At 44.1% G+C, this 19,162-nt stretch overlaps 1 protein-coding gene across 1 annotated transcript in view; it reads left to right on the top strand.

Moving 5' to 3' along the window:
• The first annotated feature begins 4,077 nt into the window (after positions 1-4,077).
• LOC115407656 (forkhead box protein J3-like) overlaps positions 4,078-19,162 on the top strand; it is a 60,534-nt gene continuing 45,449 nt past the window's right edge. Inside the window, exons 1-4 of the mRNA XM_030118091.1 lie at positions 4,078-4,285; positions 5,182-5,338; positions 12,295-12,421; positions 12,715-13,217. Of these exons, the coding sequence (XP_029973951.1) occupies positions 12,834-13,217 (384 nt within the window). The 5' untranslated portion in view covers positions 4,078-4,285; positions 5,182-5,338; positions 12,295-12,421; positions 12,715-12,833. The remainder of the gene's footprint in view (positions 4,286-5,181; positions 5,339-12,294; positions 12,422-12,714; positions 13,218-19,162) is intronic.

Here is a 19,162-nt window from a genome sequence, read left to right as displayed (position 1 = left end):
TGTGCTTCTGTTCACGATCCTCAAGTTTCATGACAGATTCTGTGAGCCCATGCAATGAAGCCCACCGTCCAGAGGAGTGCAGCACTGAGTTGTTTAAAAACTGCCTGAACATCATGTAATGAAGCTCTCTGATGAGAAGGCAGTTTGAAGTTGAACGTTATTTGAGCATGCAAAGGCCATCATATTATTGATATTGCATTACGTTGCATAAACACTATAGTGCCAGAAGTATTTGCTCACTTCCATGGCCACAGGTCGTGAAGTTAACGGAAGCACCTCCACATGCAGATTTGTGAAAGAATGGATCTCTCTCAGGAGTTAAGTGGATTTCTGACATGGGGCAGAGATAGGATTCTCCCTGTGCAAAAGGTCCAGCTTGGAAATTTCCTCACTACTGAATATTCTGCAATTAAGTGTTAGTTGTATGATAGCAAAGTGGAAGTGATTGGGAAACAGAAAACACCAACAAAGTGGTCTTCATTAGAAATCACAGAGCGGGGTCAGCAGATACCGAGGCTCATAGGGTGTAGAGGTCGCTAACTTCCTGCACCATCAGTAGCTGCAGATCTCCAGACTTCATGTGATTTTTAGGTTAGGCCAAGGTCATACCGTCTTGCTGATGCCCGATCCCGTCAGATCTCTGAAGCTAAGCAGCGTAGGGCCTGGACAGTGTCTGCATGAGAGACCACGGGGGAACACCAGGAAGCCTTGGTGCATGCACTGTGAGACTAAATGATTGGTGGTGGTGGTTGGAGAAGCCACAAGGCAACTGTGGCTACAGGCGTAGCTTGCCACCACTGAGTATGGAGTGGACGAAGAATGTTTTTGTAACCGACTTGAGTTCCCTGAAGAAGGGTGCTATTCAAAACCAATGCACATTATGCATTGGTTTTGATTTATGGAGTTTAGTAGTTGAGACAGAGTAGTTTTCTCCGAGTTGGGCTCGGACCCTTAGTTCCCTCTAAACTAACTCTGAAAGATTCAGCATGCAAAGACATTTTGGACAATTTCGTGCTCTCAACTTTGTGTGGACAGTTTAGAGATGGCCCCTTCCTGCTCCACAGTATAACTCCCCAGCAGTGCACAAAGCAGGGTCCACAGAGACGTGGATGAGCCTGTTTGGTGTTGAAGCAGTTGACTGGGTCCTGACCTCAACCTGACTCAACACCTTTCGGTTGAATTGGAGCCAAGACTGTGAGGCAGGCCTTCTCCTCCTAAAATCAGCGTATGACCTCACAAATCTCCTTCTGGAAGAATGGTCAAAAGTTCCCATGAAACACTCTTAAACCTTGTGAAAAGTCTTCAGAGAGGAGTTAAAGCTGTTATAGCCACAGAGGGTGAACCAACATCTTATTAAATGATATGGTTTAGGAGGGGAATGTCACTCAAGTTCATGTGAGAGCAAGAGCAGGTGAACGAATACTCTTGGCAATTAAAGTGCATATTAAAGCAGTTATCAAAACTGCTGTGTCACACACTTGTTTTTAGAACAGGATATTGGTATTTCAGAGAACTGAGCATTTAAAACTCCAATTAAATGACTTTTTTCACACATAAGTTCAACGATCTTATTAAAAACCAAGAATCACATCAATCTTCTTCATCCAGAACGTACTTGTCATGCACGCTGAAGATGAAACTCTCAAAAAAAGGATGTCATTTAGTGAAATTTTTACCCTCAATAGGACGTGTCTGGTTTCCCAATCACAAATGTGCTGGCACGCCACATAAGAATATGTATTGCACCCATGATTTTACTGTTTTCAAACATTATATATGTATGTATAAATGTACGTAAGTATATATTCAGCTATTCATTCATCTTGTTGACCTGCTGGAGTCAGAGGAGCACTGCAGGGAGCTGGTGACCATTTGAACCCAGACATGACAAGTTGGATGCACTGTGGACGGGTTCCAAACACAAAGCCGAGCACACAACTGTGAATTATTCACTTAAATCAAACAGGAAACTCATGATCAGTAGAACTAAAAAATGTATCTGATGTCAAATTATTTGTAATGGCAACCAATCGTGTATTAATTTGGACGCCACAAAAAGAATGATCAATATCAATTGTAGTATTGAAATAAGGTAAATAGATCCTTAATAAAACGTTGCTGCACACTCTATGCTGTTCCTTCATCCTCACATATATCACTAAGGAAAGGGGAAACATACTGAACTCACACATATCCAGGTTTAATTCTCATCATTCTTAAAAGCAGAAACATTCACACTAATCTATGAACTATTCAGTTCATGTACAAAGCCCGTCACCTGGAGTTGCCCCACAGAGCCCAAAAGTATTCTAAATAAGGGAAACCAAAGACGATTCAAGAAGGATTTGTGTGTTTTGAGCCAGTCAAAATCTGAAAACAAAGAAGTTGGATGAACTGGAATGGCAACATTAACCAGATGTCTTTGCTTTAAAGTATATATTATAAACTCATGACGCTCAGGAAGCAGTCCGGATCTTGTACGGGGTCTCACAGACTTGGGACTCAAACATGTGAACCTGCGATGCCAATTCCACTTCTCTTACTTCCATTTCACTTCAAATAATCTATATTTTGGTTTCAGTTGTGATATCTGTAATATCTGCAATATTTTATGTGTAAGTTATGAGTGTGTGTGTAAGATGATGTCCTATATCATATAATTTTCTCCAGAAACACAGAAATGGCATGCTTTATCTGAAGTGGGTAATTCATTTTCCTGAGCGCCATATATAAAACTATGACTGCCGTGGAGAATCATGCCACAAGTTGTCCTAAGTATTGCTTAAAATGAATTCATCACTGAAAATCAGCATGTTGCACAGTTAAGAGTTAGTGCTCTGCAACTGTCTTGTTCTAATTTGTTCCAGCAAAAATTTGTTTGATAATGATCATTAAAATTATAATCCTTAAACAAAGTAGTTTATCCTCAACAAATTTTGCATTGCTCTTACTCTTTTACTATCGGTGGTGACACTTCACATTGACTCACAGACAGTCCTGCACAGATCCGTGCTCCAGTTCGTGATGGAATTGTCACCATACAGCATGTAGATGCCTCAGTGTGGCGCTATGGAGCTGGCTGTTTGAGAACTTGCACACTTGTTAAGGGAAACGTTTAAATGGCCTCTATAAGTGTGTGTAAGTGTGAATGCAATCCTTGATCGCCCCCCTCCCTCTGTGTGTCTCCTGTCCTGACTGACTGACACTGCCTGAGACCTTTTCTGCTCGCTGTCCATGACAAAAACCCTTCACTCAATGAGAGATGAAGCTTCACAAGTACTGCTGTATCTCCGGACTCCAACATGTTATCCTCATGCCATCTAGGACTGGAGCTGAGGCAGAACATGCGTACCTCCAAAATATTCATCAGAATTCAGGATTTACACCCCAAATATTCAATTCACTGCAGAACAACAAATACTTCATATCTTTTAGATGCACTTCCCAAACCACTGACTGATGTCCACTCCAGGTGGGAGCGCTGTGCCTTCACATTATCAACACATTACAGACAGGTCAGCCTTCACTGTGAGAGATACGATATATACCTTCAATTTCCATAAATTAGACAACAGGTATGCAGTTTAGTAGGTGACATTAAAAAAAAAAAACTACATTACACTTTATGTAACAATGTGTACATATTAATTAGTTCTGAAACATGCTGCTTTGTCTTTCAGCACATGCACTTATATTTCTATAATAATAATAATAATAATAATAATAATAATAATAATATGTTTTGCGTTCATTGCGGTCTTCTTTGTGGTGGTGGACACGCTGCTGCTGCTGCAGACCGTCGTTGCCACTGAAACCGGGAACTAGTTAAATGGGACGTGATTTCATTTTTCCCCCCATTGTGGTGCATGAATTCATCTCCAACGTGCTCCGGCTGGCGTTGGAAGTAGTTCCGGTGGTTCGGCGAGCCGAGGAGCCGGCGGTGTTCGTGCTGCGGAGCGCAGACGCGGACGGCGGCTCGAGTCCTCCCCCCACCTCCCCGTCATGACAGCGGAGTGACCACGGCAGCGGTCAGCCCGACGCCCGCCCGCCCCGCGCCGCACCGCACCGCACCGCACCCCCCTCCTCTCCCGCACCCCGCAACAGCTCCCCGTGCGTGCAACCAGCCCGGCTCGCAGCAGCAGACACACCGCCGGAGCTTTTGTCTTCGAGGGGGGAATTTCTCTTTCTTTCTTTCGCTCTTTCTTTCCAACAGACGTCTGGAGCTTCTGAAGCAGGAGTCCAGAATATCCATGTACACTGAGCCGGTTCATTTTCACCCACGACGGTGAGTAGTGCGCGTTTTATCACTGGCTTTGGGACTATTTATGCTGTTAAAAAAGCTTTTCTTTTTTTTTTTTTTTTTTTACCCTCAAATGGCAAGTTCGCTGTCTGTCACAATATGCATGCACGCAGACACTGTAGCAATTATCCGTTATGCCTCCACAAAGTCTGTAAGTTTAGTCTTTACCGAGGCTTTTACGCAGCGGGACCGGGGGGTGACATGCTGTCAGCACCGTGCCGCTGAATAAAACAATTATCCAACAGCTAAATTGCATTGGACGCAAACATATGCAGCGGACAGAGCTGTTCACAGCTCAGAGGACTTCACAACGAGCTTACCAACGAGCTTCGGAGTGATGACCCACTTTTAAAGCAATTTAGTCCTTAAAGGGAAACTATTTTCTTCAAAAGTTTTCAATCAGCTGCACATTTTACAAGATGTTGCCACTTTGGAAGTGAAAGTAAAAGCAGATGGAAACATATCCAGGAATCAGACATTTCCAAAGCTGGATGAAGTTTTTCAGGGTGACATTTGGTTTTGTTGTTGCATTAGCGCCTCTGCACAGGTATGCTGTGTTTGCATGCATGTCCTCACACCTGCACTCACCGTTTAATGTGTCAGGTTTCAGGTGGAGGGACTAAACAGTGGTTAAACTTATGGGATCAGGCCAGAAATAAACATTTATTGTTGCTGCTGTTTAAAGTTGTGCATGTCTTTATAGCTGATGTTCACTGTTTGTCACATCCTGTATAGGTGTCACTTCTTGTTCAACAGTCCAGTTGATGCAGACTGTATGCATATTTCTTCCTGACAGAGCGTGCATGCCACTCTCATTTTCCTTTTATTTCCACAAGCCGGAGTTGGATGATGGTGCTGTTGTGGTCATTTCTCTGTCACAGGCTGCGCCAAGTGGATCAGCGTGGCCTCTTTTCCCCTGGAGACCTGACCATGAAAGGTGAATGTCCTCAGCTGTAAAGAACCCTTATCTTTCATCGTACTGCAGCGTGGACAGCCGGCCAATCCTTCATCCCACCAAAAGTACACAGACAAGGCGAGGTGTGTATGCCTGCCTGTGCTGGGTTTTTCTGTGCGACAGACTGAGAAAGCGTTTGAGAGAGAGAGAGAACACCCTGCTCCTGATTTGGATGCGTCTCTAATTCCTATCAAGATGAGAGCTGTCTGAACAGATTTCTCTCATCATTATTTGCTCTGAGATTTACTTGTGCTTGTAAATGGTGTTGATTGAGGGTAATTTGGCTTTTTAATTGCTGAACAGCTGCCACACTCACTGCTGATTGCCATTGTAGACTTTCTCAGTAGATCACTCATAGACCCCTAAATGCCTCATTAAAACGTTATGCAGAATCTTATGAAACGTGAAGAGAAGGAACCCTCATAATGTTTTACTGATTCGTGTTTTATCATCGGAAAGGTCGTTGTAATTATCGTCAATGTCAGCAAATGCAACACTAAAGCAACGAGTGTGGTAATGACTTTTTGAAAGTTGAATTAAGGGTTATTTGTGGATACACTCCATGCATTTCGGCTCCTTTGATAAAGATGAACTGGTGCCAGTTTTTGAATCAGTCATGGCTGTCAAAATTTCATGTTGTCTCTCTGCATATTTATTATGGCCTGTAATATATTCTTTTTTGCGTGACTTCACAAGTAACGTTGGGCAGCCAGTCTTTCTTCTCAGCGCCTGCCAAGAGTGATTTGCACCGCAATTAAAGCACGATGAAGTTGACACACTCAAGTTCTCACGATTCGCCATGAAAATGTGTTTTGTTAGGAAGCTGATGTTCGTCAAGAAACTGTGCATTCGTGTGACAGTGTGTGTAAAGTGTGTGCTTTTTTTTTTGTTTTTTTTTTTTTGCTGTTGAAATTTTCTACAAAAATGTGTGAAGGCACATATAGGATTGAAACACAATCCCACCGTCCTGCTGGCTGGGAGTGTGTTCACACCGAGCTGGGTTTATTGAAAAACCCAGCATGATCAATGTTAGCATGTATCATTCAAAAGTCTTTATTTTTCTTTTGCAGCTCATGAGTAAAAAAAAAAAAATCCAATCTCTTTGACATGCTGAGCAGAAGATGCTTTGTCTGTCTTAACTGCAGCATTGATGCCTGTAAACATGCACCTTTTTTCATACTGCTGCCATTATAGAGAGTCTGTGTTTAACCTTGGAAAGATGTATTTGCTTAATGAAAAAAAAACTTAATAAGTAACAACATGCTTTAAGCAAACAGACACCCACACTTTTCCTTTTGTGGAGATGCATGCCTGGAAGCTGTCTCATACTTTTAACCGTGAGTTGTTGGCCGGCTGCCTTGCTCCACGGTGGCGTGGCAGACAGGAGGCGGGTCTCAGTCGCTTCACCTGGACGGCTCCTAATCCGTCTCTGCAATTATCAGGTCACGTCACTGTTACAGGGGTCATGGGGTCATTTTAATTACCTTAGGTCAGATCGATAATCGGCTGCGATTATTGAAATGAGCACGTGTTGAAGCCTAAAGACCGGTACGTGAGCAGGTTTGAGCGCGTTAATTTATATACAGACAGTCTGCGATCAGGCATTGATTTTTTCTGTGTACTGTGCCGCTGTGGACTGCACTGTAATCAGGGTGGGGATGCAATGAATTTGACAACACATTAGAGCAGACTTTCCCTCTTTTTAAGTAGCTTTAAGTTCTCTGAGTGCTCCCAGTCACAGTTATTTTATTTTTCTTTTTTGTCGTGTCCCCAGGAAAGTACACATAATTTGAATTCAAATGCAGCAAATCCTTTTATCTTGTCAAAATCCCCCTTTGATTCTGTTAGCAAAGCATTGCTGTGATTCGAAAAGAGAAAGATGTAAAAGATAAGATTAGGGGATGATCACTTTTAAAGGGCTGTCATTTGGATTGAACTCAACAGCGGCGCTGCCAGCGACACGAGTTTAGAGCGAAGCCTCCTCTGTGAACCAGGCGTGGAGCTCGTGTCTTACACCAGCTCGTCGTGCTATACTCTGCTGGTTATGTTTTAATGAATAACAATTGTTGGCCAATTTGCATGTAAAACAATGTAATTATAAACAAGCATCAAGAAGCTGTAATACTTCTAAAAAATGTAAATGACTCTCCATTATAAAGCGCAACAAAACCTAAGCCATGCCTCGGAGCCAGGGCCTCTAGGTTTTGGATGCTCACTTCCATTATTAATGCTATTCACAAGCCAAACTTTTTAGGTTGGTGCAGTTGGGCGCTTTAATCTATTTTTGCTGTAAATTAATGAATTTTTAAAGAGGACTAGTCCTCGCTGAATAGGGCTGGATGTGGGAATGTAGTTTGAGTCGCGGTGACGCAGTGCTATAGCCCCCCTTTACTGTGCAAAGCATGAGTTCACAAACAGCATCCCGTCTCTCTCCTGGGACCCTTCGTTGAGGGAGTTTGCCGAAATGCTGCACTCCTATGTTTTATTTATGACAAAATATGCCTTTTTAACTTCGCCGTTGTCAGAATCTCGAATTTTGATAGCTTTTTCCTCGTCGGTAGTAGTAAGTCTTCTGGGTCGCTAACTCCCTCTACCTTGGCAGATGTTTTCAGGTGTTATGTTCTGTGTGGGCTTAGCGACTTAAATATTTTATTCCAGGCCTTGAGGGATTCAGTGGAACCTACTGATTTTCATGCCTTCTTTCAATCAGATTTTCTTTCAGACTTGAGGAAAATGGTGTGAATCAGTACGTTGTGTTTCGGCGGCGGTGCCCCCGGACTGACTTGCTTGACACCAGCCAGGCAGCAGTTTCCACAAAACCCGCCGATGTAAAGCTTCGGTCTGTCATGGGTAAATGATCATGCTCTGTAATACTTCTTCTTTTTTTTTTTTTTTTTTTTTTCCTCTCCCCTCTTTGGTGTCCTTTCTTTCAAACGTTACTTTGCCTGACCATCAACGTATCTCACTTTTAAACAGTGTCTCCCAAGGTCTTGTTTAAAAATAAATAGAAGGTATCAAACGATAATTGCTTAACCCATCCCTATTGAGGAATAAGCAAACAGTCACCACGAGGGCAGCTGATTTGCCTTGATATCTTATAATTGAACCTTTTCAGGGATATGTTTTTTAGTGCAGAAGCTGAAAGTAATTAAGACATTCAATACTGCTTTTTGGACCTTTTCCTCCTCCTTTTGAATGGCCCACACTTCTAGACATGACAGCTCTCAGTATGCCTACAGACTTTCTTTTGACACATTAGCCTTACCCTTGCCAAGGCAGTCCTTTCCAGAAACCCCCTCTGCTCCGCGCGCTCCGGGTGGGTATTTTGTCATTACTTCATTTTCCTCTGAAAATATTTTGATGCCTCTTTCCTTTGGCTCCCTCCTCCCCCCCTTCTCTCACCCATCCCCCGTCACTCCATTCAAAGTTCTCTATTAAAATGCAGAACTGTAAAGCCTCTCTCAGTCTAAAAGCCTGCTAGCAGCGGGGGACTGTTAGCTGTTAGTGATGCATACAGCTGAGTGAGTGCATCACAGCTACAAAGTCTAATGGGTGAATACATTCAATCACACACATACCCTCAACTCTTTTAAAGGGACAATGTTCCCAGTCATAAAAGCTCCATCCACAGAGCAGAGAGTGATGTATTTAAATTCTGTGGAGGAACAAGATTTCTTGTTCATGAATGTCCAAAATCGCACTCTTCCTTTTTTTTTTTTTCCCTAATGTAACATTTATAATCTCTTCTATAAGTGCCAGCTAATATTTCACAACTGTCAAGTTCAGAAAGTTAACTTTAATGTGCTTTCTTTTTTTTCCCCCCACTCTCAAGTAAAATTTTTAAATCTACTACGATTTGAATCCCTTCCAACATCGGCCAAAACATCCACCACAGAAAACGCGTGTTCCTACGCTCTTTCAAACTAAAACCGCAGAAATTATTTAATCAGACACTGCTTTTCTGTATGTTCATTTGCCAGAGTATCCATCTTTCATCACCTTTATTCCTCACTCAGCTGCGGCTCTTTGAAACGTACCTCGTCTCTGAAGTTTCAGATGTTGCCTGAACAGTGACGCAAAGTTGGATTTTGGGTTGTTGACTAGTGCGGGCAGGAATTGCTTTTCTTGCATTGCTGCCAATCATTGGCAAATGTCTTTCTTCTGAAATGCTCGTCCAGGAATAGTTTTCTGAAACTCCACATAATTGGTCGTGTATCTCCGTTTTTATTGCGAAATATGCAGATAATCACGTATTCGGAAATGTAAACGAACGCCGTTTATTATAGTTAGAAAAAAGTTTATATTGTTTCATTGTTTCATCAGTTTTTGTAGGTAAAAGCCTCCATGAAGAGTGGCTTCAGAGCAGCGCGTTCTGATTCCCTCTGACAAAATCTGGTTGTTTTATCATCAATCTTTGGCGTCACTGTAATGTTTTATCACATCAAAAACTAGCAGACACAAAAAACAAAGGGTGGCTTCCCAGGTCACCTCTAGATCCTAAAATGTGTGTCATTATGATTTTCTCTGACATGTGCAAATTTCCTTTTACAACCTATGAGCTGGTAAAACCTGGTTCAAGGCCATGATCTGACCACAGACTCTGTGGAAGCACTGCAGTATCGTGCTGCTGTGTTCCGGTTTGATAAACAAAACCACTCAGAACCACAGTTTTAATTGCTTTAAGACATCCACTAAAGTTATAGTATACGAATTGTCCATCACGCATTGATTTTTACCGACCACGAATAATAGCCTAATTTATATGTGATATCTGTCTGTCAGAGAGGTGGTTAGTTTGTCTCAGTGAAGGTTATTCTGCATATATTCAAAATACATCCACATAATCACGAACAATTATCTAACATGAAGAAGTCACCGTTCTGCTGAACTGTGAATCACTGCAGCCTTTCAGCAGTCTGTACAATACAGTGCATTTCCATAGAAAACTTATAGCCCCAGGATAAGCAGAGATGTACTGTAAGCTGTCTTCTCTGCAGTGATCTTTTTTTTTTTTTCCCCCCTCCAGATACCGTGCAGTCCTCTGAGGCTGATGTGAAGCGCGGCAGATATCAGAAACAAAAGGCACAGTGCCGAGGTTAGCTCCGTCACTGTGGGACCAGTTGACTGAGTCGACTAGGTAATTGGTTGCGTCTACCCGCCCAGCGGGGCCCCCTCTCCCCAGCAGCCAAGTCATGCCCCTCCTCTTCCCTCGCCGCTCTCCTCTATTACTCATCATCCCAACACCTCACCAGGCTAGCGGTGCAAAGCTACACCGTGCCGCCGCCGCCGCGCAGCCAGCCCACGCTCCCAAACTTCTCGACAACAACAGCTACGGCGGCGCAGCAGGTCGGGGCTTGTGGCAGGGCTGATTTGCAGCTTGAGCCTCCTTTTAATGAGGGGAAAATAAGCACTTGTTGTTGTGTGTCTTCTGTGTCACCAACCCCCATTTCCAGCGACCCACCACCACTACAGCTCGCGAAGCTACCTTCCCTTCAGCAGGAAAAGGAGGTGGGGGGGAATAAGGTGCACTAATTAAGATGGCTTCCTGGGATTTGGTAAGGGGGTTTTTGGGGGGGCTATGGCTTCTCCCACAGTGACAGGGCCTTGAGGAGGGGATGGGGTGGTGTTTTGCGAGGGGCCTTATCGGGCACATCTCTTCTTCTCTCGGTTCCTCTTCCCCTCCTGTCGTCCCACAGCTTGGCGTGTTTGGCTTGATGAGTCTGCAGCTAAACATGTTTTTTTTTTTTTTTTTTTTCCACTACTTGTAATTAAGCGAGGTTTTTGCAGGAGTGGGTTATTTCTACTCTCCTTTTTCATCCCTCTACGTTGGCCTCTCTGGGGGGATCGGTGGAAGGAGAGACCGAGGGGTTTGCATTCGTCTAGGTAGGCTCGCTCATTGAAGTTCTCCCACCTTGATTATACGCAGCATGCATGAATGGAGAACGCGTGGGCGAGTAGGCGCTTTGTTGTTCAAGGACATATGAAGGTTACTGCATGGGATGCTGATAAAGGCTTACCTCTGGATTTTTATATCATTGGGGGGTTGAATCAATCCAACTATTGTTCGCTGGCACCGGCCCACTCTGTGCCCACCTCCATTGCTGTGCACCTACCTTTTTTTTTTTTATTTACAAAAAAAATATAGGACACTTATTTTCCAAAAGTAGCAAGCATCAAACGAGACAGTTTTCTTTGTTGAATCAGAGCTTGGTCTGAATGCAACATCTTCACTCCTGTGATGAGTAACAGTTACATGACATTCTCAGTCCAGTAGTGACAAATCTATGAATGTTCTGTTACTGACTGAAGTACAGAACAATTGGTGAGTAATTTCTCCTCTGTGTACTAATCCATTGTTTTGTCCTGAATCATGCTAAAAGTATCTGTCAGTGTCCTCTCTTACCAAAAAAAGAAAAAAAAAAGGAGTACCTACACTATCTAACACAGGACACGTTTTTGTAGGTTCAGCGCTGCTCTAAAAATAGCTCCCAAAATGAAATGTTGCTGGAGTTTTTTTTTTTTTTTCCCCTCCCTTCATTGTTTGTGTCTGTCTGACAGCGATCTGAGATGCTGAAGGGGTGGAAGTGGGGTGGGCAAGGACTTGACAGGAGAGTGAGGCACGTCGAGAGTCTGAGAGTGAGAACTCGGTGTGCGTCTGTACGTGTGTGTGTGTGTGTGTGCGCGCGCGCGCTCGTGGCGGGGTAGACAGACAGAGAGGGAAAGGGGGACGAGCCTCTCGGCTCCTCCAGAGGGTTGGAATTCCTCCCGAGCTGTTCCCCCCATTTGGCAGGCACTTGTGAAAACAATTCCCCAGCTTTTAGTCACTCCGCAGATCCAATTGCCATTTCCACTTTGGAGGGAATGAGAGTGCGAGGCAATCCAGATAGACAGAACACAGAGAGAGAAAGAGAGAAGAGTTTTAATCGGGTTGGACAGATGCCGAGGCCAGTTGAACGGTTGTGCGATATTAATATCTTATGAAGGCTGTCTGGCAGAGCGAGCTCACCGTCTTGTGTGGTTTTGTGTTTGTATGTTGCAGCAGCAGCAGCCATTGCAGTGGCTCAATGAAGAACTTGTGAACATGCACGAGGGAAGGACTCTACCTTTCACTTCGGTGTCTTCCCCAGATGTTCTGGCCCAAAGAAAGATGGAAAGAAATAAGAAGAGTAAGACACTTAACTCATACCTTGCTTCTGTTACGATTAAGCTTCATAAAATGGAATAAAATTCTTTGAGGGAATTTTTTTTAATCCATTGTTTACAATACAAACTGTATTTATTTGTAGTGTTAACAACTAGTGACAAGCATGCCAAAATATTTAGTTTTCCGCGATGCATAGATACAGTTTATGTGGAAAATGATGTGCAGGATAACATCTGTGTGTCTTTGCCAAGTCTGCTTTCTGCTCCAGCTGAAGGAGATGAATAGGCGTAGTAAACAATCCTCCTGCTTTTCCAGGCTTGAGCCAAGACTGCTGCACACAACCCATTCAGTGAGCCAACAGGAGGTCCTCCGCACGCCACGCCACGTCGCCGAGCCTCGCGCTTTCCCCCTCGACCCCAGAACCAACAAGCACTATGACCTCTGAGCTGGAGAGCAGCCTCACGTCGATGGACTGGCTCCCTCAGCTCGGCATGAGGACAGCCATCCAAAAAGCAGACGCGGGACACCACCACCACGGGCACCACCACGGGCACCACCATCTCCACCACCACCACCACCACCACGCTCACCACCACGGGCACGGCCCCGGCAAGAAAATCATGCACTTGGAGCCAGGGACCACGCTGGACCAGGAGGAAGCAGCACAGCACAGAGATGGTAAACCTCCCTACAGCTACGCCAGCCTGATCACCTTCGCCATCAACGGCTCGCCGCGGAAACGGATGACCCTCAGCGAGATCTACCAGTGGATCTGTGACAACTTTCCCTACTACAGAGAGGCGGGCAGTGGCTGGAAGGTAAGACCCGGCATGGAACAGCTGTTTAATAATGTGGAATATTGCGATCTGCACTTGAGCGGCAGTAGCTGATTCCACTGCCTTTTATTTGGTTAAAAAAACAACAAAGTCAAAAATGGCTTTACACTCAGTGGATAGAGGTGGAAGGCATCAATTCCAGCGAAGCAAAGTGGTAACCAAACGTTTTCTGGTTTGAATCCCCCTACCAACTAGTCACTCCTAAACAAAGGGCTAATTTTTATTTAGTGCTCATATCGCTTCACGAAAAGGCATCCATAATCAAACCTGTGCCAAATCAAGCATCCACATCGCGTGATCTGTTGAATGGATCCCACAAGCAGCCAAAACAACATTCACCTTCAGTCTTTTCAGGTAACGATTTGTGAGAGGCAGATATGTTGAGAAAAGAGACAGAGAGAGCGTTTGTGTGAAAGAGCAAGTCATCCACCAAGAGAGCAAGCTGCATCAATAATTATTAGCCATCTGATTTATGATTTAAAGGGGTTATTGAGCAGTGAATGTTTCAAACTACAGAGCTTTAAACATTGCATTTAGAAGTTTTCGTTTGTGGTGCTGATCTGCGTATTTATCAAGATCTGTGGTGAGAAAATTCCTGTGTGGAGTTTGTACATTTTTCCTGTGTGTTTGGGTTTCCACCAAGTGTTCAAGTTTTAGCATGAGATTGTCTTTCCTTTGGTTAATGCAGTCTGCAATCGCCTTTAGTTCACATTCTCAACAGTAGTTGAGAATAATTGAGAAGTTTGTCTTTCTTTAAACTACATATTAAGTGTTAATGTTAAGTATTTTGTACTTTCTCTTAATTTAGAAGGTCACCTTTTCCATCAGTGGGTGGTTCGCACTCAGGAGACTGTTTTCCTAAACTTGTTACATCTGTATTGTACAACACGGCCTCATCTGCTGGTTGCCCTTGTTGTCCTGCCGCTTCCATCCTCCTGCATTATGAGGCGACTCAGTGGAGGAGGTGTGAGCTCGTGAAAAGTCTGGAGAAGAAGGCTTGTCTGCTAAATTTAAAAAAGAAACTTTTAAAGAGGGAAAAAATGTACATTTTCACTGTTTAGGTATCAAACTTCAGTGTTTTTTCTTCTTTTTTTTTTTAAAGTTATATCGTTATATTCTAGTTGCTCTGATCATCTGGGTCATAGCTATATTGTGTTCATACTAGGATGATGTGGGGTTGAAAGGAGGAGCATTTCCTCAACAGGTAGCCAATTCGTAAGTTGCAATGGTAGTATAATATTGTGATACTCCATGTTTCTTGTGTTTTGAATAGGTCAGTGTTTGATGTGCCACATGGTTTGGTTATACTCATGTATACTATGCCAATTACATGTGAGTTTATTTTTTTTTTAAATATCTATAATATATACATTTTTAAAACTAAACCTAGATTTGATGAAGGTGTGAAAGAAATCCCCAAGCAGACTTGATACTGGATGAGAATTTGATCGCATCCTATGGAGCTCATCGTTCTCATGCTCGGATATACACAAACCCAATCCAGCAGTTGCCTCACACAGCACGGAAACCTTTTAGTGAACCATGAATGATTGACAGATGCATTTCGTCTCATTCAGATGACATTATTAAATCCTTATGCAAATGTAGCTATGCAAATCCCGGCTAATATGAGCAGAAAGGTGGCTGTGTTATTGGAGACAAATGAATAGATCCCTGCGGTTGTGTCTTGGGGATTTTCTGCCTTATTAGTGAAGAAGGGGATGGATATAGTCCTTCCACTGACACTCTGAAAAAGGCTGTCTGCAAACTATCAACCAATTCATCTCTCTGAGAGCAGGAACATTTTTCTTCTTCTCTCATTATTTCTCTCTCTTTCACTTTCTATCTTCATCTCCCAAGCACTTGCACTCCACTGAACCCCCTCCTCTCCTCCTTCACTCTCTTAGTCACTCACTCCTCTCTTCCCTTCCTCCTTCCCTCTCACCAACCTGTGTTTGTTCCCCGTCTATAATCTTCAGCGCACCGTTCCCTGAACGGAGATGCATGCCAGAAACGGAGACAAAAAGGTTATGATACGAGCCAGGTTGTGTTGGCAGAGCTCCTCACTTCAATGTAGGATTCAATCAATTAGTTTTTCTGTTCGGAGAAAGCGATAAGGGTTACCGAGACCATTCAGGCTTTCTATCATTGCAGCTCATGGCTGCATTTTCTCCCGCTGGTTGCGTTTTGAGTGCCAGGATGTTTTAGTATCCCATAATTATACTGCGAGATTCATTGATTTGTGTGTATGTGTGGCTGCATTCTAGTAGCATCATTAAGGCACTACGCTGATGGCATTCTGGTGTTCTTTTCACACGTTCTGGCATTTGTCCATGATGCCAATGCAGCGTGTTGTGAGATGCACAGTAATAATGCTTCAATCATTTGTCACTGTAGCAATATTTTGATGGGAAAGAAAAATCTCATTTAGACCGCAAAGATGTGCCTCGATGATGTTCAGATCATAAGCTTTGTGTTTTTTCCTTCTGAGAATGTCACTAGTAATGGATAATTTACTGTTTTGGGCTTCTTTTTTTTTAAATGCAGAAATACTTTACAGCTATTGACCTGTGTTGGACTGATATTTTAAAAAAGTCTGGAATAACAAAAGATTTCAGAAGTTAGTTAGATTTCCATTTCGTTTGGAAAAGGATGATGAAGTTGTGCTTCCTGGACGACCCAGCTGAACACAGTGGGGCTCGGTTCGTACCAGCCGTGGCCTTCACGGGGAAAGTTACATAAGTCCGGTTCATTCCAGTTCAGGTGATTGCTGTCAGCTGTGCGCGGTGGGATGCAGACGCGGAGATTGCCGAGATTGTCTCGCTGCCATGTACGGCAGACATTGCCGGCGAGCGCAGACGCACGTTGGCGAGCGTGCCGCTCTTCGAGACGCGCGTTTTCCCCCGAACGCGCCGACTCGAGGCGAGCGGGCCGGGGCTTTCAGAGAACAACCTCTCAGACGCGGCGCGTTTGCCGCGTTTGCCGTCTCCTTCACCCTCTGCCTCGCATGCGTGCGCACACATACCGGCTCGTGCACCCGCAGAGAGACTCCCACTCAGGTAGGCAGAGTACGTGTGCAGTCTGCAGATTACACACGGGGAGCTCAGCAGGAGATGAGATGTGAGGGTGGAAGGGGCTGGGGGGGGTGGAGGGGGGGCTGTCAGAGAGCAGAGGAGAGTTTTACTACCCAGCACACGCACTCCGTCTGCTCTGTATGATAATGTGAGAGTGCAGGAACGGCAGGGTTGAAACCAGGACAACAAACAGTCATACACAACCACACAGACACACACACACACACACACACACACACATGTTGGCCAGCCCCGGCGCGCAGACGCGCACGCCGGCTGACCGCTGCAACATCCCCGCGTGTGTTGCACCTCCACGCGCTCTCAGATGCACGGAAAGCCAGTGTAGTCGGCTTCTCTAACCATGTAACTTTCCAAGGTCATGAAATTTTTGTGCCTTAGCTGGAAAAAAAAAAAAAATGAATATGGAGAGCTCTTTTCATCTGAGAAGTAATGATGAGAAGCTTCCTCTGGAGCCGAGGAGGAGGTTTAGAATCCCTAACAAAAAAAAAAAAAAAAAAAAAAGTCGTGAAATCAAACAGCACATGCATGCATAAGCGATTTGTTTATGGAGCTGAAGCTTCTGAATTCAGCTTGTGTAACATGCATGCATAGCATTTCCATTTTTTTATTAGAGCAGGGATAAACTGGAGTGGAATGCAAACAGCGTTGCATCAGGCTGCGTCATTCCAGCCCTTTTTTTTTTTTTTGTATCACTGGAACGTCATTATCTCTTCTATGTTATCTTTACCGGCCTCTCCCCCTCGCTGTCTCTCTACTCGTGTCCCGCACGGTGTACCACTCCACTTTCTCATGCCCTCTGCAGCCCGCTCACATCCTTTTCACACCCACGTGTCCCTCCACCGAGGAGTCCACCACAGCTCAAAATGAACACACAGCAGGAGGACCGAAGCACACCGGGGTTCCTGTCTCGCTTTTTGTTTCCAAATTGTCAGTTGGTAAAAGTGTTTTTATTCATGTATGTATTTTTCCTCAATTCTCAGACTTTTTTTTTTTTTTGATTTGACAGTTTTACAGTAAACATGAAGAGGACATAGTGAGCATGAGGGCAGGGCAGAAGCTCGCAGCATCTGGAGGCGACAGGGGAGTTGTGCTTTGAGGGCACCACTTGCTCATGGGTTGACCCATGCACTGCAAAATTAAAAATCTTGAAAGTGACCTTGAGAATGCGGTCGATAATATTTCACACTTGGTATCTGGTGACTTTTCTACTTAGGTTTCCTGTTTGTTTTAATAGTTCTGACATTAGATCCTAATGGAAAGATATTTTTTACATTGGTGGGAAAACATAGTTTGTATTCCATTTAAATGTGTTAGGTTTTATGAAAACAGCCAATAAACACAGATTTTGATTAAATTAATAAGCTTATTAACTATAGACTGTCAGATTAATCTTTATCTTGCTTAGATTCATTGAACAATTCATCTTTGAGGGATTTGGGACTGAATTGGCAAATGAGCCGAACCTCATCCCAGCTTTCCCTTCTTCTAGTCTGAATGACACACACACACACCTGTTCACGGGGTTAGAGGAATGCTATCAAACGTGGGTCTTTGAATTTAGGTTCTGACCTTGGAGTCTGATGCTTGGACGTGTGAGGTGGGGCGCCTCAGGTCCACTCTGTATGGCTCTGACCTTCTTTACCCCCTTTACCTTAGAAAGTATGCTCCGCATTTGGACATGGAAAGATGCCATCTCGGACCTGACTGTCTCTTTCTGTTCTGTCCTTACGTTGACTCTGTCTGTTCATCCCTGTGGCATGCACCGCTGTCATAAAATATTGGTTGAATTAAAAAAAAGGTGAGCTTTCTCTACTCTGCTCTGCTTTTTCTTCTCATATATTCGTGATGGAAAATTCCTCTCAGGACTCTTCTTCCTATTATGCTGTAGAAATGCGAAGGTCTCAGCGCTCATTGTTCGGCGCCGGAGAACTGCAGTCTAGACCTGCACTCTCACCAAATGGCTCGCTGCAGTCTGTGCTGACTAACCTGCTCTCTTGCGACCCCTCTGGCCTCAGGCCACCTCCCATGCAGCCCGGCTAATTGCCTGCGAATTAGCAAGGCCTAATGTGACGTTGTAAAGGGCAACGCTGCCTCGGTGGCCTTTGGCCTTTGGCTGAACACCACATGTCACAGACAATCACCTGATATGAATCAGCACTGGGCCATTATTTTGGCTTCCTTCCCTTCCTGCCTCCTCTCTGGGAGTTCTGCGACGGAGCTCGGCGGAGGTCGATGCTCAGTGTCAAGTGTACTCATGTATGTGGAGGAAGCTTGTTGTCATTGGCTGCTGGGAGTCATTGTGTAGCCGGAGCTGCACTGAAGCTCTCGAGTCTTTTTTGTCTCATGAGAACAACTCAAAATTTCACCTCCCGATTGCGCTTGTAGTAATTCAGCTCTGCACATGTGCAGCCTGTATCACTGCATGCGTGTGTCTGTATGCAGGACGATGCCTTTATATGTGTAAAGGCGGCGTCTGCTGCTGCTTGTTTCGTGTGTGTGTGTGTCAGCATGCTCCTGTTTGTGTTTTGCAGGGCAGTTTTAAAAGACCGATAGGGGTGACTGCTGGAACGGCTCAGCCGTTTTGTTCGAATTTCGCCTGTGACGTTATGTTTATCTCTGCGTTTCTCAGTGATACACACACAGCTGATACATGTACATTTGCATGCCGTGTTGGACAGGTCTGCTGCTAAAATGTGTTTGTTGTGTGTGTCAAGGTCAAAACCTCTTGAGACTGTATGTGAAAATGCTGCTGTAACACTGCAAAGTCATTGTAATTCAGACAAAATTAGGCATGAGTCATTAATCAGATTAGATATATTAAAAGAAGTTCTA

This window comes from Salarias fasciatus, chromosome 20 (assembly GCF_902148845.1).
Source record: "Salarias fasciatus chromosome 20, fSalaFa1.1, whole genome shotgun sequence".
Lineage (NCBI taxonomy): Eukaryota > Metazoa > Chordata > Actinopteri > Blenniiformes > Blenniidae > Salarias > Salarias fasciatus.
The sequence above is the reverse complement of the archived record's forward strand: the minus strand, read 5'-3'. Positions and strand labels throughout refer to the sequence as shown.